The 24,726-nt window shown below is 43.5% G+C and overlaps 1 protein-coding gene across 1 annotated transcript in view; it reads left to right on the top strand.

Moving 5' to 3' along the window:
* Positions 1 to 24,726, top strand: part of UST (uronyl 2-sulfotransferase) — a 332,659-nt gene that overhangs the window by 125,477 nt on the left and 182,456 nt on the right. The window contains exon 2 of the mRNA XM_016956447.4: positions 17,336 to 17,379. Coding sequence (XP_016811936.1) covers positions 17,336 to 17,379 — 44 coding nt within the window. The remainder of the gene's footprint in view (positions 1 to 17,335; positions 17,380 to 24,726) is intronic.

Below are 24,726 nucleotides of genomic sequence, written 5' to 3' on the forward strand. Positions count from 1 at the left end.
CACGTGACCCATAACCCAGCAAGAATTATTTCATTCATAGAAAGTCACCAAGGCCTACTTAGTCCTCACAGACTACTTCTATTAGATTCTGGGTTTAGCTTTCCCCCAGCTTCACAGTGGTAATGTTTCACACACACACACACACACACACACACACACACACACACACAGTGGCAGCAGGAAACCAGTCTACCCATTGCCTTGCTGTGTATACCGCCCTGGACTGAGACTTGAACCCAGTCTGAGCCCAGCTCTGACACTACCCAGCCATGTGACCTGGGTTCAGCTTCCTTTCCTGTGAAGGGTGAGAGTCTCAGTGCCCTCCTGACCCCTGGGGTTGATGGGAGGGGCTGCTGAGATGATGTGTGACAACATTAAAGTTCTGCACGCATGTAAGCTCATTTCAGATGTGCCCCAATCCCTTTGGCATCTTTGCGAGGACTTCCATTTGCCTTTTGAATGAGACTACCTCTTCTGATCTTGGTTTCAAGTCGTAAACACATCTTTAACTTAGACTCACCATCCAGCAGTCCCCTGGGTATGCAGATGCCCTGCACTCTTCCCAGTGCCACACCCTGCTGCAGGTGCATGGTGCCCTGGCCAGGTGCGCCTGCCCTTCTCTTGCTGTCAGCGTCCCTCTTTTCTTCCAGATACAGCTGGGGAGACTCCCTTTACATGGAGCTGTGCCTGACTCCACTACAGGATGCATTTACTCCGGTCTTCTCTTGGTTACTCACAGTGGCCTGTTCTCTCCTGACCTGGGGCCCAGCACAGGCTGCCCACCATCTCCTGGGATGCTCTCACCCTCTTTCCTGCTCTTCCTGGAGTTCAGGGCCTCTGTTCTCCCTTCTCACATACATCACTCTGTATTTACTCTTTGAAAGACTCATCACACTCATAAATCAATACTTATTTTATCATCCTTTGTTTAATGTCTGTCACCTCTTTTTCTGCAGACTTCGGAGGGACAGTGCTATGGACTCAATGGCTGTGTCCCTCTAAAATCTATATATTGAAGCCCTAACCCCCAGTGTGATGATATTCAGAGGTGGGGCCTTTAGGAGGTGATTAGGTTTGAGGGTAGGGCTGCCATGATGGGATTGGGGGCCTTATAAGGACGAAGGAGACAGCAGAGCATTCTCTCCCTCTCTCTTTCTCTCTCTCTCTCTCCCTCTCTCCCTCTCTCTCTCTCTGTCCTTCTCTCTCTCTGTCCCCCTCTCTTTCTGTCATGTGAGGACACAGGCAGGATGAGGGCTCTCACTGGAACTTGAGCATGCCAGCACCCTGAACTTAGACTTCCTACCTCCAGAACTGTGAGAAATGTTTGCTATTTAGGCCACCTAGTCGGTGGCAATTTGTTACAACCGTCCAAACTAAGACTGTATCCCCAGGATCCAGCACAATGCCCAGCATAGAGATTTTCAGTAAATCTTAGATGGGTGCAGTAGTGACTGTCCTGCCTCTGATTTCTACCTGTCACCTGTCACACTCCCTTTATACTTTCCCAGACAGCTAGCATTTCACTCACATTGCTGCACAGGCCTGGTCTCCTATGAGTTTGAGTTATTTACTGAAATTGATATTCACAAGTATTACTTCTTTTCAACAAGCATGCTAAAGCATGAACTTCTACATTAGTGTAGTAACCGTGGTAGGCTGTAAACTCCCCGCAGCCACATGCAGGACACTTGGAGTATTGCTTTTAGGAATTGACTTCAAGGCTTGAAGCTTTTAAGAAAAGTTCTCTCAATGAGGATATATGTGTGTCCTTAGAGAAAGAATTTCATTACATAAGAGAAACCCACTCACTCCAATTCAAGTTTGGAGAGTAAGCTAGGTAAGCAAGCTTGAAAACTGTGACCACTTAGGGTCAAAAATGGCAGGTAGTAAGGTTGTCATGCTGTGGAGTGAGCAAGCACCTGGGGCTGTTCTTAGCCTTCACTACTAACCAGCCGTGTGTCTTAGCTGAATTACTTAACCTCTCATTGCTTTATTTCCTCTGTAAGTTGAGGGGTGTGGTGTACTATATCTATGGTTATTTTTCTGTTCTGAAATCGTGTATGTGGCTGTGTGTGTGCATGCACGTGCATGTCGTGGGTGAAATGTACTGACTCGTAACAAAGCTTGAGAGAAAATCAGGCTTAGTACAATGGCAGTTTGGTTGGGTTAAAGCCCCCTTTCAAAGACAACACTCTTATTTGTTGATGTTCTATGTATTTGTTAAGTAAAGCAATACATCAAAACTTTTCAAATCATGGAATATTTAAAAAATGATAATATTTTGATGGTACACTGAAGTAAACTGGTGAGATGATGGTGTCTATATGAGGCTTGATGAAAACTTTCACCACATTTTATTATGTAATTATTAGTAAAACAAAATACAAAATATTAGGGAAGATATTAAATTTTGAAGTTGTGGGAAACCTCCAAATAAAAAATGTATCAGTTTATAATTGAGAGTGATGACCTCTCTTCGGATTTCCAACTTGAAATGCTTCATTCAGTTCTCAGATGAGCCTTTTGGATAAATGTTTCTTCAAATTCTTGAGAGAGTCACCACTTACAAGAAATTTTGCTCATAGAAAGAAGTGACAAAAAATAAAAAATCATTTTCACAACTATTAACTTCCTATTGCTGCTGTAACAAATTACTATAAATGTAGTGGCTTAAAATAACACAAAATAATTATCTTACAGTTCGTCTGAACTGGGTTTTAATGGGCTCAAATTAAGATGTCAGTAGGGCTGTGTTCCTTCTGGAGGCTCTAGGCAAGAATTTGTTTTCTTGCCTTTTCCAGCTCCTAGAAGCTGTCTGCATTCCCTGACTCGTGGCCCCTTCCTCCATCTGCAAAACACATCACTCCAGTGTCACATCTCCTCCCACTCTGACTGTCTTGCCTGGCTCTGACAACGACACTGTGATTACATTGGTTCGTCCCAAGTAATCTAGGATCTTCCAGCATCCTGGAGGCTGCCTGCATTCTTTGACTCGTGGTCTCTTTTGCCACATAAAGTAACAGACTCACAGGTTTTGGAGATGAGGACGAGGACAACTTTGGGGGAATCATTGTTCAGCTTATCGCAACCACCCTTCAAAAATTCCCATCAACTGAAATTATGTTTAAAGAATCGAGCAGAGTTTCCTTTTCTGTTGCTGACAAATGTGATGCTGAAATTTCTTGCAATAATGTGAACGGATTTCTAATCCAAGATCGCTTTTTATATCAAATATTTCAAAGTAATGGTGACTCTGCAGAATGGGCACACCCTTGCAGAGCAGCCATCTTGTAGCTAACCGGGACCAGGAAAAGGACACGTCAGCTAGAAGAAGACAGGAGGTGGCCAGAGGCTCTGAGTGGCTGCTGAGATGGGGGCCCCCATCTCACTTGTCCCTCTCCACCCCCTGTTATCACCCCGCTGAGTACTGTGCTGGCTCCCTGGGTTCCCGGGTGATGAGGCTCTTCAGCAGCTCTTTGTCTTCGATGGGTGAGGGACACTCTGCCTGAAGTACACATCTAGCTGGGGGGGTGCTGGACGTTGCTCCCAGAGCTGAGACCCCACTCTGCTTAGGCCACCCCTGATCTAGACAGATCAGCCTCAAAGGGATGAAGATCTCACAAGCCTGCCGTGGCCCCCAGATGGGAATCTAAGCAAGGCAGGGAGTGTGTGGGTGTGGAACAGGGCTTCAGAGTCAGGCTACTGGTGTCAAACCCGGGAGCTCCTGATGATTAGCTGCGTGACATGGTGCAGGTCACCTCACCTTCCTGAGCAGCTTCTATTGTAAACTGGGGTTCTTGCCTCCTAGGTTGCTGTAGAATGAGGTCCAGAGAGTGCTTTGCACAGTGCTGAGAACAGCATCAATGCTGATCACTGATGATGAGAATGAGGATGCTGGTGTTTTCAGCCTTGTCTTGTTTTCTTTCTTCCAGGGTAGATTCTTAGTCATCTTCACCTTACCTGCTCTGTACTTATCAGGGGTGCTTCGTGCAATAAGCACATGATGGAAAGTGTCAATCGTTGTGGCAGCCACATGACACCTAGGTCCTGATAGAAGAGGCCCTACCTGGCTGTTGGTTAGAGGCTTGCCATGTGCAGGGCTGGGGCTGCTGCGTTAGCAGGTGTGTTAGCGTTCCACAGGTGAGATCAGTTGACTGTAGCAATTACTTCAAATAGAATGAAACAGAAACCTTAAGTGATTCCATCTCTCTTTGATGCTCCATTTCTACCTGCATAAGATCATATAACATTATGATGAATTCCTGAGCTAATTTGGAAATTATACATATTTATATTTTGGTTGTTATTATAGCAGCAGTGCACTGATCATTTGATTCCGAAAGTAATTTCCTTCTACAAATTTACCCTTGACATTCTAAAATGTATATTCAGATTTAATGGGGAAAAAAGATGTGTTATAAAACAAGGCAGTGTTTTTGAGCCTGAAATAGTAAGGGAAGAGCATTAATTTGCTTTTAAGTTTAATTAGAAATGGAATGACTTTCTAAATCATAATTGATAGCATTTTAATTAGGATATTATTTTTCAGTGTCTGGAATGCTCATTTTTCACATTTGAGATCAAGAAAGTACTTTTCGGGATATGTTTGCCTTTGTTAACCGGTTGGGTGAGCCTTCCAGATTTTTTTAAGCAGATATTTTTGTAAAAATATTTAAATATTGATTGTTAATAAAGCCATTTGTTTTAATTCAGTGGAAAATAATTTTATTAAGGCTTAAATAAAGCTGTGCCAGCAATTTTCCTTCATCACAGCGTTTTGGGGCTGCATTAATTATAAGCAATGGAGCTGCTGGAGACATTTACACAGCACACAAATTCCTCATTGTTAGCAACGGCTGGTGTGTGCTGACAGCTACCTCTTAGAGAAATGCAACCCATGGTTTAACAGTGGAAAGTGTGGCATTAGCATAATTTCTTGGCAGGGACAAAGCTGGGGTTGCAGCATTGTCTTCAATAGTGACTCCTTCGTTAACAGTGTCTTATCAAGGCCCGGACTCCCGGGGCGACATGCCGCCACATGATCGTGTCATAGGTAACCGGAATCCTGTGGGAAATGGCTGCTTCTGAATAAAAGGGAAAGGATTTAAATTGCTTATGATTATGATTTGAAAAGGACCTGTGGAAGAAAGATTCTGAAAGGAATTGCTTGTGTTTGATCAAAACTGACACAGTGTCACGGCAGCTTCTTTGACATTGACAGTAATGCATGTTATAGTTTCCATAAGGTGATCTAGAATTAAAACATTGTATTCTTCAGAGACCAATTCAGACTAAAATAGATCTGCTAATGCAAGGCTTCAGAGTCAGGAATAAATTATAGCCCCTGAGGTTCTGGAAGTTCATTTGAATATTGTTAAGTGTAGTTCAGATAATTGCAAAGAATTTTTTGTAAATTTTAGAAGATATATCAAGACAGTATTGGAAAGTAATAGAAAATATCAAATAATTATTTTATATTAATATTTGTCCTTTATACAATAAACTATTCCCTGACCTCAGGATTCCTTTTGATTTTGTGTATAATAAATAGAATTGTAAAACTAAATATAACTGGCTGGGTGCGGTGGCTCACGCCTGTAATCCCAGCATTTTGGGAGACTGAAGTGGGCGGATCACCTGAGGTCAGGGAGTTCAAGACCAGCCTGGCCAACATAGTGAAACCCCATCTCTACTAAAAATACAAAAATTAGCTGGATGTGGTGGCACGCATCTGTAGTCCCAGATACTCGGGAGGCCGAGGCAGGAGAATTGCTTGAACCTGGGAGGCGGAGTTTGCAGTCAGCCGAGATCGCACCACTGCACTCCCGCTTTGGCGACAGAGCAAGACTCCACCTCAAAAAAACAAACAAACAAGGAAACTAAATATGACTGATAAAATTTGGTAATATAAGATGAGGAAGTAGCGACCATTTATTGAGCATTTACTATATCCTGGACAGGCAGTGTGATAAGTGCTGCACACATTTAATACATCTAATTTACATTTGATTTTAAATTTAAATTTACATTAAATATATATGTTAAGCCGTTCTTGCATTGCTATAAAGAAATACTGATGACTAGGTAATTTATAAAGAAAGGAGGTTTAATTGGTTTGTGGTTCTGTAGGCTGTACAGAAAGTATGGTGCTGGCATCTGCTTCTGAGGAGGCCTCAGGAAGCTTACATATGCATGGCAGAAGGCGAAGGGAGAGCAGGGGTCTCACAGGACTAGACAGGAATGGGAGCAAGAGAGAGAGTGGGGGAAGTGCCACACACTTTTAAACAATCAGATCCCACAAGAACTCACTACCACAAGGACAGCACCAAGCCAGGAGGGATCCACCCCCATGACGCAAACACCTCCCACCAGGCCCCACTTCCAACACCGAGGATTATATCTCAACATGAGACTTGGAGGGGACATCCAAACTATATCAATATATTTAATTATCTTAACTCTGTGACTTACTGTCCTCAAGTTGTAAATGGGGCCATTAAACATCAAGAAAATTAAGTGATATTTCCAAAGTCACTCGGCTAGTAGAGGGCAGGTCTGAGATTTGAACCCAGGTCATTTGATTCTGGAGCCTGCAGGATTGACTCTACAACCCCTGGGCCATGTTCTTTGTCACTAGTCAGTTCTACTGAATCCATTAAGTGATTCCCCTGTGGCTCCTTTTCACCATCCCTCTTGCATAAGCGTGATTGTGTCTGATTGTGGCTATTTAAAATACACAGCACCCTGATCATTCATTTCATAGTCCTTTCTCTTGTCAGCAATTCTACCAATTTCTTCCTTATTCGTTTTGTTGTTTTTGTTGTTGTTGTTCTCTATTGGATTCACGTGGGCATGGCATTGGGCTCCTCTGTGCTGACCACATTTCCTTATCTCCTCTCCATCCCAGTCGTACAGCCTGGAAAGAGGGGGTGCGTTTCAGGGATGAGACCAGAGGGTATCTTTGCTTCAGATTTTCCAGAGCCTTCTTACTTTCGGATCCTGTGGGCCCATGAAGTGTGTGGGGGATCATGTATGAGCGTGGGGGGTCATATATGAGTAGGGGGGGTCATGTATGAGTGCGGGGATCATGTATGAGTGTGGGGTTCGTGTATGAGTGGGGGGTTATGTATTATTGTGGGGGTCGTGTATGAGTAGGGGGGGTCATGTTTGAGTAGGGGGGTTGTGTATGAGTGCAGGGATCGTGTATAAGTGGGGGCATCATGTATGAGTGTGGAGGTCGTGTATGAGTGCAGGGGGTCATGTGTGGGTGGGGGGATCGTGTGTGGGTGGGGGGATCGTGTGTGGGTGCGGGGGGTCGTGTGTGGATGCGGGGGGTCGTGTTTGAGTGCGGGGGATCGTGTTTAAGTGCGGGGAGTTGTGTATGAGTGCGGGGGATCGTGTATGAGTGCGGGGGGTCATGTATGAGTGTGGGGATCGTGTACAAGTGTGGGGGGTCATGTATTACTGCAGAGATCGTGTATGAGTTGGGGGGTCGTGTATGAGTGTGGGGGTCGTGTATGAGTGCGGGGGATCGTGTTTGAGTGCGGGGAGTTGTGTATGAGTGCGGGGGATCGTGTATGAGTGCGGGGGGTCATGTATGAGTGTGGGGATCGTGTACAAGTGTGGGGGGTCATGTATTACTGCAGAGATCGTGTATGAGTTGGGGGGTCGTGTATGAGTGTGGGGGTCGTGTATGAGTGCGGGGGATCACGTATGAGTGGGGGGATCATGTACGAGTGTGGGGGGTCATGTACGAGTGCTGGGGTCGTGTGTGGGTGCAGGGGATCGTGTTTGAGTGTGGGGATCGTGTATGAGTGCAGGGGTTGTGTATGAGTGCGAGGGGTCGTGTATGAGTGTGGGGTCGTGTATGAGTGCGAGGGGTCGTGTATGAGTGTGAGGGGTCATGAATGAGTGCGGGGTCGGGTATGAGTGTGAGGGGTCATGTGTGAGTGTGGGGTCATGTATGAGTGCGAGGGGTCGTGTACGAGTGCGGGGATCATGTACGAGTGTGGGGATCGTGTATGAGTTTGGGGGGTCATGTACGAGTGCGGAGATTGTGTATGAGTGGGGGGGTCGTGTATGAGTGCGGGGGTCGTGTATGAGTGGGGGGATCGTGTACGAGTGTGGGGATCGTGTACGAGTGTGGGGAGTCATGTACGAGTGTAGGGGTTGTGTATGAGTGCGGAGATTGTGTATGAGTTGGGGGTCGTGTATGAGTGCGGGGGTCGTGTATGAGTGGGGGGATCGTGTACGAGTGTGGGGATTGTGTACGAGTGTGGGGAGTCATGTACGAGTGTAGGGGTCGTGTATGAGTGCGGAGATTGTGTATGAGTGGGGGGGTCGTGTATGAGTGCGGGTATCGTGTATGAGTGCAGGGGATTGTGTACAAGTGAGATCGTGTACGAGTGTGGGGGATCATGTACGAGTGCGGGGGTCATGTATGAGTGCGGGGGTCGTGTATGAGTGCGGAGGTTGTGTATGAGTGTGGGGCTCATGTATGAGTACGGGGGATCGTGTATGAGTCGGGGGGGTCATGTATGAGTGCGGGGATCGTGTATGAATGGGGGGATCGTGTACGAGTGTGGGGATCGTGTACGAGTGCGGGGGGTCATGTACGAGTGCGGAGATTGTGTATGAGTAGGGGGGTCTTGTATGAGTGTGGGGGATCGTGTATGAGTGGGGTGTCGTGTATGAGTGTGGGTATCGTGTATGAGTACAGGGATCGTGTATGAGTGCGGGGATCGTGTATGAGTGCGGGGGTCATGTATGAGTGCGGGGGGTCATGTATGAGTGTGGGGGATCGTGTATGAGTAGGGGGGTCGTGTATGAGTGCGGGGGTCGTGTATGAGTGCGGAGGTCATGTATGAGTTCAGGAGTCGTGTATGAGTGCAGGAGATCATGTATGAGTCGGGGGTTCAGGTATGAGTGGTGGGGTCAGGTATGAGTGTGGGGATCAGGTATGAGTGTGGGGATTGTGTATGAATGTGGGGATTATGTATGAGTATGGGGATCATATATGAGTGTGGGGATCATGTATGAGTGTGGGGGATCGTGTATGAGTAGGGGGGTCGTGTATGAGTGCGGGGGTAGTGTATGAGTGCGGGGGTCGTGTATGAGTGCGGGGGATCGTGTATGAGTCGGGGGTTCAGGTATGAGTGGTGGGGTCAGGTATGAGTGTGGGGATTATATATGAGTGTGGGGATCATGTATGAGTGTCTCCAGGACTGACAGAATATCCCCTGGTGGTTTAAGTCAAGTGGGGCCCAGAGAAACTCTGGACAGATAGAGGGTGATGCTCTTAGTTCCTCTTTTTACCCATAAAACAAGAGGTTCAACAGAACAATACATTGTTTGCAGGAACAATATGTTCTGAAATTATAAGCTCTGAAATTTATTCTTGAAAAGATCTTTAGGGCCCCAGAAAGGTTTAGGCTCCCATATGGTTTAGGGGATAAGCTCTATGCCCGGAGGTGCCCTGTGCCAGCCCACTCCCAGGCAACCTGTGAGCTAGGCCTGGCCCTTTCCAATTTCCTTGCACCCCCTTGGAGCAGGTGCTGACCAGAACAGCTTGATCACCCTCCCCTGTCACTGGGAGTTCTGTGATCATCCACGCTCCATCAAGCATTCTCTTTTGACAAGAAGCTTGTTTTGTATAATCTCCCACCGGAAATGATGGAAGTGGCCTGAGATGAAGATGAGCCTCAGTAAAATCTGTTATGTTTTACTTCTGGAAAGTGGGATTCAGCCTGGATTATGAAGTACATGAATTTGTGTTTTGCAGCTCAGTGGCTCTCAACCTTGGCTAGACATAGAATTATGTGAGGAACTTTAAAAATACCAAATACCATGGACTTGTCCCAGAATAATTAAAATCAGAATCGCTAAGGCTGGGCCCTGACAGCAACATTTCTTAAAAGCAGGCGAGTAGAATGTGCAGAGAGGGCTAAACCTTGAGTGAGAAGATGGTGAGGCAGTGAAGGCGGCTCTAGTACTGCTACTGCTACTTGTAGTAGTGCAGCTAGTACTGCTAGTGAACAGTTACTAGGTGCCTATCATGTGCTGGCGTTGTTCTGAACATTTTTCATAGAACAAAATTATTCTCATGCATTCCTTACAATAACCTATCAGCTTATTTCATTTTCACTGATGTGTACTTGGAAAACCTTGAGGAGGTACAGCAGTGTATTCAGAGTGAAATTGTGTTTCGTGGGGCATTCTCTACTACAAAGGTGAAGTTTAACCTGTTTGTCTAGGTGCAAGATATCTGACTTTTCTTTTTTCTTTTTCTTTTTCTTTTCTTTTCTTTTTTTTTTTTTTTTTGACATGGTCTTGCTTTGTTGCCCAGGCTGGTGTGCAGTGGCACGATCTCGGCTCACTGTGACCTCTGCCTCCTGGATTCAAGTAATTCTCCCACCTCAGCTGCCTGAGTAGCTGGGATTACAGGTACCCACCACCAGGCTCAGCTAATTTTTGTATTTTTAGTGGAGATGGGGTTTCACCATGTTGGCCAGGCTAGTGTCAAACTCCTGACCTCAGGTGATCCACCCACCTCAGCTTCTCAAAGTGCTGGGATTATAGGCATGAGCCACTGCGCCCAGCCAGATCTCTGACTTTTCATATCCATTGTCTTGTCATAGAATACTTAGGTGGTCTTGGAAGGCAAACATGCCTTGGTTCTGCCAGCTGAGACCCAGGTGTAGTACAGTAAACAGTGATCTTCAGATTCTGAGTTACAAATCCTAGCCTCCTAATTCCTAGAATCAGACTTCACATGAGTTTCTTGAAATGCATCTTTGCTAAAAATAGTTTATAAAACTGCCAAAGTAAAGAGATCTTGATAACATACTGCCATGCAGAGACTCAGGTAGTACATACAAAGTCCTCCAAGTGCTCCAACTAACTCCTGTGTACTTGGATGTAACGCCTTTGTACCTTTCCATGTGATCCCTCATGTTACATTTACAACCTCCCTGGGAGGGCTCCATCATGAAGGGCTAGATGGATAAGGTGAAATTTAGATTGTGTTGTAATTTAGCTGGTTGCAAAATCTGAGATCACTTGCCTTCTAGTCAGGTCATTTAAAAAACATATTAGGCCGGGTGTGGTGGCTCACACCTATAATCCTAGCACTTTGGGAGGCCAAGGTGGGTGGATCACGAGATCAGGAGATCGGGACCATCCTGGCTAACATGGTGAAACCCCATCTCTACTAAAAATACAAAAAGTTAGCTGGGTGTGGTGGCGGGCGCCTGTAATCCCAGCTACTCAGGAGGCTGAGGCAGGAGAATGGTGTGAACCCAGGAGGCGGAGCTTGCAGTAAGCCGAGATCACACCACTGCACTCCAGCCTGGGTGACAGAACCAGACTCCGTCTAAAAAAAAAAAAAAAAAATTAAACCGTTAGTGTAGTGTTGTTGGTTTTGGTGTATTCTTCTATCAGTGTATAGAGTATGTAACCACCACCATCTGCAAGGTATAGAGCAGCAGCATGGAGTTCCCAGGGATGGACTAGGGCGTCAAAGCCACCTTTTGTCTCCTCCACTTACCTGAGGGGCCTGGTTAAGCTTAAATTTCTCTAAGAGGTTAAGCTCTATGGCCAGCCCTCACTAGTGATTTCTTGGCAGTTAGGTGACAAACTCAGAAAGTTTGGCTGATGATAGGAATGGGAATGTGTGAAGTTTTTCCCGCTTGACAAGACACTGTAATTCATGATCCCCAACAGAGGGACTTGAGCCATGAAAACAAGGCTGGAATCAAAACTCTAAAGGTATAGGTTACTTTTCAGAAAAAAATGAACTGATTTACCCATAGAGGCCTCTGAAAATAAGAATGTCCTGCCTGGCAGAGTGCTGCCGTCTGGATCTGAGCCTGGGGTGCCCTGGGTGGGTATACACAGGACATGTGGAGGAGGGTGTCAGGAGCGTGCTTGTCCTCTGTCCTGGTCCAGACCCTTGCCAGCCCACTTCTGCCTTTTCTTCCCTTCCGCGAATTTAGATCTTGAGCTCCATGCTCAAAGGCCTGGAGAATTTGGGGCTGCCCTTCCATCCCCACAACTTAACACCCACCATCGACTCCTTGACAAGGCAGAGTAGCCAGAAGCTCCTTTGATGCCTGGGAGCCTCTCCAGGAAAGCTCGTTTTGATAACAGCACTCATCCTTTGATCTCCACAGGGAGCAAGTTACCAACTTCATTTTTTAAAATTCTGACAGTTTTGTTGACTTTGCACTCTGATGAAAGCGTAAAATCCTAGGATGAAAAACTCTACCTAAATATCAAATAATAAAATAGTTATACCCTAGAAGAAGAGAAACTCACTGTCTCCTGCTAAAGAAATACCTTCTGTCTATGCAACTTTTCTTTCCCCCTTTCTATACCTCTCTTATAAGGGCAAAGCATTTATAGCCTCTGAGTTCTAAGAAACCATGGGAGCACGGTGATCTGCTGGTGAGATAACCGAGATAACAGGGCCCATGGTCCAGGTGCCAACACTGAGGACCCCCGTTCCTTTCTGTGCACAGAAAGAGGCATTAAAGAGAGTTGTCTCATTTCTGGTTGGGCGCAGTGGCTCACACCTGCAATCCTAGCACTTTGGGAGTCCAAGGCAGGTGGATCACCTGAGGTCAGGAGTTTGGGACCAGCCTGGCCAACATGGTGAAACCCCATTACTACTAAAAATACAAAAATTAGCTGGGCATGGTGGCGGGTGCCTGTAATCCCAGCTACTTGGGAGGCTGAGGCGGGAGAATTGCTTGAACCTGGAAGGCAGAGGCTGCAGTGAGCCGAGATTGTGCCATTGCACTCCAGCCCGGGCAACAAGAGCAAAACTCCATCTCAAAAAAATAAAAGAGTTGTCTCATTTCTGTGATGTGACATCTGATTATGAAAGTCTTCTACAGTGAAGGAATGGGGGAGGAGGAAGGTAGAAGGAGGGAAAAGAAAGAAAGAAGGAAGGGGAAAGATAAGAAAATGACGAATTATATTAGAATATTTTTGCATTTTATGGAGCAGGAGGTGTCAACAGTAGTCAGCCTGTATGGGTTTGAATTCCACTGTTTGTTTACTGGAGATGTGGGCAAAATGCTTGACTAATATTGCTTTGAGGGGCGCTTGTGAGGATTAGATAAAATGATCTTTACAAAGTGCCTGCCAAGTAGTAAACACTCAATAAAGGTTGTTATACAATCCAGTGGCAAAAAATAGGATTTTCATTTCTTATTTGGTTTCTAGATCCTTCTACAGAATAGGAGGTGCTCTGTAAATACTGATTGAATATGTAGATGCGAGAATGCCTAATGAGGAGGTAGAGAACTAGTGCAGCCCACCTTGCCCACATCTCTTCTTACCATGCTTAGGAACTTTTGTCATGCGTATCCGCGCATCTCAATTTTGAGGCAATGCTTAACTCTACCAGGGAAAGCATTTAGTGTAGACATAACTGTTAAGACAGCTGCAAAGCCAGTGTCCTTAAAACAAAAAGTCATTGAATAGAAAAGAGATAGAACTGACCATTTTGCTGTGATACACTGTTCTCTTATTTTCAGTATTTCTCACTTTTAGAACTAACAAAGGTTTTAACTGTTGAGTCAAAGGTATGCCATAGGACTTAGACCAATACCAGGTGGAAGGTAGTGAGAAGGATTGTCTAGAAGGAAGTGTGAGATGCCGTTAGACATCCAAGCTGAGGTGCTAAGGAGTTAGTAGGTACCCGAGCTTGGAGTTTGAGGAAGCAATCGGGCATTTAAATCATTCTTTTTAGGAGTTTTTAGGAACTTCAGTTCTTATGGAAACGTTGAGTATTCTACACATCCATGTAGAAGCTTAACAGACTGGACTTTCTGTTTCCACTGAGGTTGAATAGACAATGACAGTAACAACAGTCACAATATTTAACTTTTATCAAGGGCTCTCTTGGTGCTTGATCCTGACTTGGGTGCTCTGTATGCATTATTCCACTTAATCCCAGACCATGTCTATGACCTGGATACCATCATTCTCTTCATTTACACAAAAAGAGATAGATACAGAGAAATTAAGAAAATGACCCAGTATCATACAGATAGCTAAGTCATGGCATTGAGTTATAAGGGGATAAATTATGAGATGGACTTCTGCACAATGTGTGTCATCTAAAATAGGTCTTTTCCCCCAAACTCCATGATTAGTGCTTCTGTTCACTTATTAAAAACACTGGGCCAGGCGCAGTGGCTCACGCCTGTAATCCCAGCACTTTGGGAGCCCGAAGCGGGCAGATCACTTGAGGTCAGGAGTTCAAGACCAGCCTGGCCAACATGGAGAAACCCTGTCTCTACTAAAAATACAAAAAATTAACCAGGTGTGGTGGTGCATGCCTGTAATCCCAGCTGCTCGGGAGGCTGAGGCAGGAGAATCGCTTGAACCCGGGAGACGGAGGTTGCAGTGAGCCAAGATTGCACCACTGCACTCCAGCCTGGGCAACAAAGTGAGACACCGTCTCAAAAAAAAAAAAAAAAATTGCAGACCCTTTGGCTAAGGAGCAAACTGGGCTAATGTACTAGTAATAGTTCCTTCTTACAAGCCATTGCTAAGATTTTGGTATAAAGAGTTAGTTAATGTGGTATTTCGTTCATTAAGTGAATACTGAGTACCTGCTATTTTCTAGGCTCTGTTCTAGGAACTGAAGCAATGAACAGGTCACACAAATCCCTGTTCTCATAAAGCTTGTACACTAGCTGAAAGAGAAAGACGGTAAACAAGTAAATGAGTGTGCTATTTTAGACAGGGTATTCAGAGTGGGCATCTATAAAGAAGTTCCATTTGAATAGAGACTGAATTAAGAGGGTGGGGAAGAGCTTTTCTGGAAGAGGATAGAGCCAGTTCAAAAGGCCCCGCATTGACAAGAGGCTGGAGTGCTCTGAACCACAGAGAAGGCTGTGGTGGCTAGTGGTGCATGGAGGGGGCGGTGGGGCCTGGGTGATGCAGGGCCTTACAGACCATGGCGAGGAGCTGACTCTTTTGTGTGTAGAGAAATTGAGTTTAAGCAGAGGGCTACCATGATCTAGTAGATAAGGTTGAACGATCTCTCTGGTTGCTATATGAGTAGGAGAGGAAATTAGTGATAGAGACACAAGGCATCTCTCATATGGCCCAGAGGGACTGGTGAGAAGTGGTCAGATTTGAGTTATATTTTGAAAGCCAAGCCAATAGGACTTGTCTTTGGGTTGGTACCTATAGCATAGGGGAAAAAGATGGATCAAGAACAACTCTTGGGCTTTGGCCTGAAAAATGGAACACGTTTAGAGGAAGGGATATACTGTATAACCCAATAAGGAAGACAGTGGAGGCAGAAATTTGCAGGATGGAATTGGAGCAAATAGGGTTCTGTTTTGGACAGGGGAAGTGTGAGATGCCTTTAGACATCCAAGCCGAGGTGCCAAGGAGTTAGTAGGTACCCGAGCCTGGAGTTTGAGGTAGGAATCAGGCATTTAAATCGTTCTTTTTTAGGAGTTTTTAGGAATTTCAGTTCTTATGGAGAATTTAGTATTTTAGAAATATTTAGTTGTTGAGGCTGTCTTCAGTCCTTGAGATTGATTCCTGGAGAACATGCTGGTGTGTGCTGGGATTTCTCACGCTTCCCCTGGGGAAGGCATATTCCCATGCTGAGCAGATGGGAGCTCCAGGCAGCCGCACCAGCTGCACGGTGCTAGAATATTTCTAAATAGTTCTCTAGGCACAGGCAGCTATTTTTCTGAATTCTTTGACACATATAACCTCTTTACTAAATCCAACATAGATCTTACATCCTATTCATGCACGCTCCCAGTGGTGCATTAATTAGGTCAGAAGTACATTAATTAAGGTCTAACAAATTGTTCATCATGTTCACATTTAAAAGGGTCCTAAAATAGCCCAATCATGGGCATGCTGGGTGTTTGTGTTTAAGTGTCTTATACACTAAAACTGGACCCCGATGTTCCTTTACTATATACAAATGGCCATTGTGAACACCAAGTGGGCTATAAATCAGAAGATGACAAAGAAAAGGGGAAGGATGATGACTCAGTATGGAAAAACCTATAAGCCAGAACCCGCTTATTTATTATGTTTGGATACATTTCCCCAGTTCAAATGTCCCTGGCTTAAGCCCTGCTTCCCCCTTCTTAGTCCAGTTTCTTAAGTCATTTCTGCTCTCTGCTGTCAAAAGCACCTTTCATCCACTCAGACTAAGACACTGACCTTATTCCCCAATCATCTACTGTTCTCTAGAGGTATTCTTGCGGTTCCGTTCCATGATTTTCTACATTTCATTCCATTAGCTTGTTTGGTCATTTTTACTTTTCTGGTGAGATGATTTTCCCTAGACTCACAAGAGTTACCCCTCTTGGATAGGCGCCTTCGATTATACTGATTGCATCTTTGGCTCCCCAGGTGATCAGACGTCTCCAGATGGTAATGTTTACAGTGCCTGCCTCACACAGAAGCCTGAGATGGCAGGAAGGACTCTAGGTAGGCTTTTCAGATGGGTAGATGCCTGAACATGCTCTGGAAAAACCAGTCTTCTCTCCTCTCTGCAGTTTACCAGCTGTGTGACTGTGCACAGGTTACTGAGTTTCTCCAGGCCTCTGTTCTCTCCTCTGTTAAAAGGGGACACTTCTAATCCATCTCTGGTATTTGCATTAAATAGATAAATACCTGTAAAGCACTTAGCAGAGTAGCTGCTACTGAAAGGAAGTCAGTAAACTTTAATTCCCTTCCAAATCCCTCTGAGTCTTTTATTCATCAGGAAACAATAGCCGTGCACTCTGAATACACACATGCCAGTAAATGGCTATTAGTGAAGACAAATCAAGCTCTGGAAGCAAGCTAGCCTGAGGAGAGAAGAGAAACAGACAATTTTAAGACAAATTGGAGAAAGAGAGTATGGGGTTCAGGACCGGCAGCATCAGTATCTCTTGGGAACTGGTTAGAAATGCAGGTTCTCAGACTGGGGCTGGGCAGTCTTGTTTCAACAAGCCCTGCGGGTAATTCTGAAGTACAGTAACATTTGAGTACCAATGGTCTAAGCTAAACTCAGCAGATAATGGGTGAGAATAATGGTGCGTGTTACTGCGTGTGTTATGTATGTTTGTGTGCATACATAACCATGCATGTAGAATGTTTGTAACAGCTGAAACTATTAATCAAACATGGTAATATCAGCAAAATCCAGTCAAACCAGTGATTAATTCCCCATTTTTCTTTGGTACTGTTGTCTGAGTAGAAATACTGTATAACTGGAATGCTTATCTTCAATAACTTTGCACTAAATTCATTTGGGGCTTAAAAAACGGATTCATCAACTTTTTCCTTTATTTTCTAGGAAATTCCACTTACTTGGATGACCATGGACCACCTCCTAGTAAGGTAAGATCTTTGCTTGTGATATAAGTCCCCTTTTTCTTTTATCTTACTTACAGCCTCCAACAAGCAGAACAGATCTCTCCTGGACGTGAATCATTCACAAGAAACAGTAGATGACATATGTGAAATTGATGTTTAACTTCTAACAAGGAGGAAGCAGAAAAGCATGATGATAGCCCAGATGACAGGGAGAAGGAGCCATTGTTGAATCAGTGGCTGTTGCTGCCCAGGCATTGGAGCCTGAGACTGACTTCAGACCTCTGGCAGTTTCTCCTGTGTGCACCTCATTTTCATTTGCCTTGGCATCGATGCTGGCCCACAGTGTGATAGCCACACCCGGCCTCCCCATCTTCGGGCTTTGGGGCTAGACTCACATCTGTCCTGTTCTCTCCAGCCTAACTGGGTTGGGATACTCCACTTGAGGCCCTGCCAATACCACCTCAAGGCTGCCCTGGCCTGGCCTGGGAGTCCACTTTTGTTTTTCCTGTAAGCAGTTTTGTCTGACTTAAGGGGCAGAATAATCCTTTAGTATAGTTTCCCTAACACTGTTTACTTTCTTGAGCTTAATGAAAACCGAATGCTAATCTACTGAAAAGTGAGCAAACTAGAACAAATTGATCATTGTATATAAGAAAATACATGCAATGCAATCAATTACCCTTTATTCTAACCGTATGTCCCTTGTACTTTTTTGACATCATTTTTTTTCCTTCTAGGAAATGATGGGGATTGTTGATCAGTACTTGGGAAGGGGTTGTGCTTGGCAAAATAAGAAGTTGGCAACCCTCTATCTGTCACTTCAAGAATGTTCTTTCTGGCCTGTGAAATCCTAAAGTGTAGATACAAGCACTCTAGCTCTCCCTGTACTTGGTTATTTTCTTAGTCTTTGACCACTTAAGGTGATGCCTACAAAATGCAGTTGTAAATACACGGTGAGAAGATAATGAACCCCCAACCTTAGAGGCTTTGGGGAAATATACTCCTGTATTAGTCCATTCCTGCATTGCTATAAAGAAATACCCGAGGCTGGGTAATTTAAAAAATTCCACAGGCTGTATAGGAAGCATGATACAGGCATCTACTCAGCTTCTGGGGAGGCTTCAGGAAACTTTCAATCATGGTGGAAGGCAGAGAGGAAGCAGGCGCATGTTACATGGCCAGAGCAGGAACAAGAGGGATGGGGGGAGGTACCACACACTTGTAAACAACCAGATCTCACAGGAACTCACTGTCGCCATGACAGCACCAAGGGGGATGGTGCTAAACCCTGAAAATCCACCCTCATGATCCAGTCACCTCCCACCAGGCCGCTCCGACACTGGGGATGACAATTAGACATGAGATTTGGGTGGGGACACAGATCCAAACAAATCAGCCCCAAAGTATGTTTAGACCACCCCCACATTCATGAGCATGAACTTTGGAAGAAGATATTTCTGGATTCAACACTGACGCTGCCACTTTCTAGCTGTGCGACAGTGGATGAATTACTTAATATTTTGAGCCTCAGTTTCTCATGTGCAGGGTGGGACTAAAAATACTGCTTACAGCACAGGATGCCTAAAATGATTGAATGAGCTGATGTACGATGAACACTTGACACTGACATGCGATAAACATTAAATCAAGGGTGGCTGCTGTTAACTGTACTGCAGTAACATTAAAATTATTGATGAGTGGTACAGCAGTATTTATCACAGTCGTGGAATGGTTCTACCACTTGATCCACCACCTGTTTATTGAATGCCTGTGAAGCTGCAGGTGGTAGAAATACAAATATGAAACAAAACAAGAACAACAACAACAAAAATAGCCTCTATTCTAGAGGAGCAAAGGAATATAGAGAATTATGTTCTCTCTGGGGATAAGGACCGTGTCTAACTCGTCTCAGTATCCTCACATTCTTGTATTAGCCTCAATGCACAGAGGCACATCATGACTATTCATTAAATTTCACTGAATTAGACCATGGAATCCAGAGCTGGAATCTGAATTAGGTCTTCTGGCTTCCATCCCAGGTTCTTTCACTGAGCCAGTATTCTCAAACTTTAGCTTGCATCGAAAGTACCTGGAGGCTTATTAAAACACAGATTGCTGGGCCCAGGCCCCAGAGTGTCTGATTCAGTGGGTCTGGGGTGGGAGCTGAGCATGTGCATTTCTCACAAGCTCCCACATGATGCTGATGCTGTCAGTCTGGAGTTCACATTGGAGAGCCACTGTTCTAAAGGCCATGAATATAAAGAGAACCATTTCCTTAGACATTTTCTGTGGTGTTTTTACTGTTAATAGCCTAGAGAGAGTGATGTGGCTATTATCTAAAGTTTATTTATTAATGTAATGATGACTCATCATTGTAAGTTTTCTTGTAGAGAAAACATTTTTAGAGGGGTCAGTTACCTGCCTAGGAGGGACAATAGAGGAGGAAAAGAAGAATGGTGCCGAAGGTCCTGGTAGGTGTCCTCACCAGTGACTTCCTTTTTCTCCCAAGTAGGGAGGGGCAAGGTGAAGCACTCCATAGCCCCCTGCCCTGTCATGATATTATTGAGTTGGATTAGGTGGCTCTGTCAATGGGACCCATCAGCTGTTTTCCTCAATGGCTTGTTGTTCCTGGCTTGATAAACAGGATTTTACCTGGTCTGAAGACCCAGACCCTTTTTTTATGAACTTGCCTTTTTGACCTTTTTCCTTGGTGGCCAGCCTGAGTCAACACTTTGGTCTTCCTGCTGGTCTTGCTGTGGCTGGGTTGTCTGTCCTGCCTGCCTCTTTGCTGGGACTGTCAGTGCCTAGATTCGGTGTTGGCTGGCTTCACTTCCCCTTCTCCCATAGGGTCTTCCCTAGCTGTGCCTCTTCCCCCTGCCCCTACAGTCTGGTCTTCAACTCCCCCATATCTCTCCCAACCCCTAACTAAAGCTCCTTGTAATATGCAAAAATGATCAGGTTATAGCAGATTATTCAGACCGCTTTAGAGTAAATCCAGTTTTATAAACTCTTTACTAAGTTTGAAAATTGGGAGCATAATCTCTTTAAATCAGCAGAAGTTTACCTAATACAGAATCTTTCACTATAACTGTATTTTCATTATCTGGGATTGGAGTAGCAAAACACTTTTGATTTTCTAAGCAGTAGCCATAAGAAGAAGAATATAAAAACGGGTAAAAATATTACTGGTATGTGAACATCTTCTCATCCGTTCTTATTGCTTCTGGCAGGGTGGAAATGAATCTCAGAAGTGATGAGGTCAGACTTCCGCATAAAGGTCCCTTAAGTGTCCCCTGGGGTGGGGCCTCAGTGGTTTAGGTCTGTAGACCACTGGCTTATCCAGGGACAGGGTGACATGCAGACGATGAGGACTCACACATGCCTGGCCTCTGGAATGAACCCTTACCCTGGCAGGGAAAAGCAAGACTCAGTCCAGACCCATCTTTTTCATATTTGTTTAGCGCTCAAAAATAACTTTTTGATGCCAAGACTGAAAGAGTTGAGATCTAGATAAAATAAGATTTTTAAACCCTGAAAATATACTGACATTACAGGCGAGTTCTCATTTTATTAAACGTTCAATTTCACAAGTTTCACATTCCACAAGTAATAGCCATTTAGGGAATGGGGTGTGCCACACAACACATACTGGGCCCCCGTCCTCATTCTCTCCAATATTTTCATAAGAAAAAACAAAGGCCTCTGATTTTCACTTGTTTTTAAAATCCACTTGAACCTCACAGCTCACCTCGGTTTTTGAACTAAGCCGCTATTTACAGGTCGATGTTAATATTTTCTTTCGGTTGCCACATTTTACCACTGCTTTGTGTGTACACAGAATACAGTGGTTTAAGGTTAGAGCACTGACTAAGAATCACCATGGAGATTTCTAGCAAATGAAACAGAAAGATTATTTTAAGTACAAAACAAAAGCATGATAGCTCTTTTTGTGAAATTGCATGCATATGTTTGTATGTATGCCTACAGAGACAAGCCTGGAAAGGGTAATAGTGTTTTCTCCAAGTGGTGAGATTTTGGGAAGTTTCTACCCAGTTCCTTATACTTTTATGCATAATTTGAGTTCATTAAAGTAACACCTGCTCAATCTAAAAATCAGAAAAAGAAATTTTCTGGTATGAGAGAAGATTAAAGTTGGGTTTAAAGGCTTCAGTGCCGTGGCCTCTGCAGCATCATGTGCAGTGTCCACAGACCCGAGAAGCTGACATTTCCCCTCCTTGGCTTCACTTCACCTGGGACGTGGGTACGTGGTGCAAGCAGCGGGCAGCAGCAATGATAAGTTCTGTTGGTAACAAACAAGATGTGGATATCATTTCATATACATTGACATCCCAAACCCCATAGATAAGGAGAGCTGTTCTAACCGCCTCAAAGATAATAAAATCGCTATCCATATCTGTTTTTTCCTGTGTGCCACACACTATGCTAAGCACTTTGCATGCAAAATTTAATCTCTATAAATGATATAAGAGAGGAAGTAATTTTTAAATCCTTACTTTACAGATAAGGGAGCTGGATTTTAGAGGGACAGGCTAACTTGCCAAAGGTCACACACTAAGTAAGCATTGGACTTGGGATTCCAGCCCAGGGCTGTGTGTATAGCTCCAGTGCTCATGTTTTTAACCATTTCAAAATTACTAATTTAAGTAGAAATACAATAATTTTCTACCTTATTTCTAAATTTTTGTGCTTTTAAATAAGCAATCTGGTACATTGATTAGTATAATACACAAATTTTAACCTTCAGTATACCAGAAAAAAATAGTCATCACCATTTACCATTTGGGTTCAAAGGACACTTAATTTTTTAAAATCAATGCAGTGAACTTTTTCACATCTACTTTATCCATTTTCTTCCAGTAACCTTTGTATACTTAGCTACCTTCAGCACCTGAACGTTTTCAAACTGTATATAAAGTAAATTTTGGTATACAAACTTGAAAAGGTGAAAGAATACCATCCCACATGCATTTAGCAAAACAGGATGGTCCGGATTCTTTTCACAAAATATTATTTGAGGGAATCCTTCCTCTTGAACGACTGACTGTATAAGAATAGCATGTTTTCTTTTTGTCCTTAGAAATATATTGTTCATTCAATATATTTAGAGAGTTTAAGGGAATTAATCTATCATGTCATCATCTGAAGAGTCGTAGTCTGACGTTTCGTTTCCATGATCAATTTCATCATCATCATTAGAGTCTTCAGTGCCGTCGTGTGATGGCTTGCATTCATCTCTGATGTTTTCGTCGTGTGATGGCTTGCATTCATCTCTGATGTTTTCGTCGTGTGATGGCTTGCATTCATCTCTGATGTTTCTGTTGTTTGTGAAATCTCTCTTTCTGTCAGTTATCTTCTTTTTGTCATTATAGGCAAGAATGAAAAATTTGAAATTCTCCACTCTAGTCAATGAAATTAAAACAAACTACAAAGATGATGTCTCTAGTCTCCTTTTATATCCTCCAAAAAGATGATGTAATACTTTGGGTAACACAATAAGAAAGATGGAGGATGATGCAATAGTGACAATTTATTTCACTAATGAATCATTCCCCTAGGCTCACACTGTTTAATATGGTAGCTATTAGCCTCAGGTAGCTATTTAAATCTAAATTAATTAAAATTTAAAAAAATAAAAATTCAGTTTCTACATTGCACTAGCCACATTTCAAATTCTCTGTAGCTATATGCAGCTAGTGGTTACTGTCTTGCACAAGAAAAATAGAACATTTTCATCATCAAGGAACATTCTACTGAATGGCAGTGTTCTAATCTATTCTATTGTTCTTATGTTTTTCTATTACTTTAGTCTTCTTAAACCTTATTTGGGAATAATTGATATATAACTGGTGGGTAGTTGTTCCTGAGATGATAAAATAGCAAAATGTTTCAAGATATAGGAATAATAAAATTACAAAGATGCCATAATGGATCTTAGATTTTCTTAAACGGTCTGCTGGACCCATATGGTAGTTGCAAGGTAGAATGAGTTTTATTCTCTTTCTTTTTTTAAAAAAAAGTATTTTCTCTTTTTCTTTGGAATATCTCTAAGAAAGAATAAAGTTATAAAATATTAATCCATACAAATAGCTAGAATTGCTTGAAATTTATAAAACCTAAAAAACTAAAAGTGGGTCCAGTGGATGTTAATAGTATATTGAGGGTTAAGATATATTACTGATATCTACACTTATATACAAAAGCATTTTTATATATAAAATATTATTTTTGCATATAAAGTATTAGTATTCAAAATTCCGTTGTAAAATGGGTTCATTAGAAGAAGGCTTACAATTATTATGCTGGTCCAGCAATCTCCAAATGAATGAGAAGTAGTAATATGAACTGAGATAATATTTGTATAGTGCTTTGCAGTGTCTGGCAGTGAACCATTGCTCAATAAAGTTGAGTCCTTCCTACCTACACCCCCAGAAGCTAATTTCCCTTTAGTATTGATTGTTTAATGCCTACTTAGTCTAAGGGATTAGGAAGACATTTAAAGAATTGAAGATGATCTCTGTAATCTAACAGCTTATAATCTGGTTGTGTCATGAGGTTTGATGGAATCAAAGACAGAGAGCACATGGTTCTGTGACTGATAGATTCTTAAGTCTAAGTGACATGCATTCATCCAAGTGTTTACTATGCATCAAATTTGTCTTGAGCTCTGTGCTGGGTGCTGAGGCTGTCAGGCCACAGAATGCACAGTCTATGCCCTCCAGGAGTTTAGTCCAGTCAAAGGACAGGCTGGCAAACAGATTCATACAGTAAGTATGCTAAGTGGGCTGCTGGATGCTATGATGAGGATGCACACTCAACACAAGGAGAATGCAGGAAGCTCAACTGGACCTTTTTTCCAGGTGCGAGTCCTGAAGTTTGAATAGGAGGAACTAACTAGGTCAGATAACCTGGGATGGGGACGGGCATGGTGGCTTATGCCTCTAATCCCAGCACTTTTGGAGGCTGAGGTGGGAGGATCGCTTGAGCCCAGAGAGTTGGAGGTTACAGTGAGCTATGATTGCACCACCACACTGCAGCCTGGGTGACAGAGTGAGACTCTGTCTCTTCAAAAAAAAGTCTAGGATGGAAAGGATGAGAAGGGATGGGCCTCACTGCTGGAGTTTTAAGAGTGGTAGGTGGGAAATTGAGATATGAACTGCTTTGAGGAGCTTGGCTTTAACAGGAAAGAGAGAAAAGATGATAGGCAGTGGAGTCCATGTCTACGTAATTGTGTAGTAGGAAAGGAATGATCAGTCACAAATCCAGTTTTGAATGGTGTCATGGATTGAATTATGTTTTCCCAAAAGATACATTGAATCCTAACCCCAGAATCTGTGAGTGGGATCCTGTTTG

This window comes from Pan troglodytes, chromosome 5 (genome assembly GCF_028858775.2).
Source record: "Pan troglodytes isolate AG18354 chromosome 5, NHGRI_mPanTro3-v2.0_pri, whole genome shotgun sequence".
In the NCBI taxonomy this organism is placed as follows: domain Eukaryota; kingdom Metazoa; phylum Chordata; class Mammalia; order Primates; family Hominidae; genus Pan; species Pan troglodytes.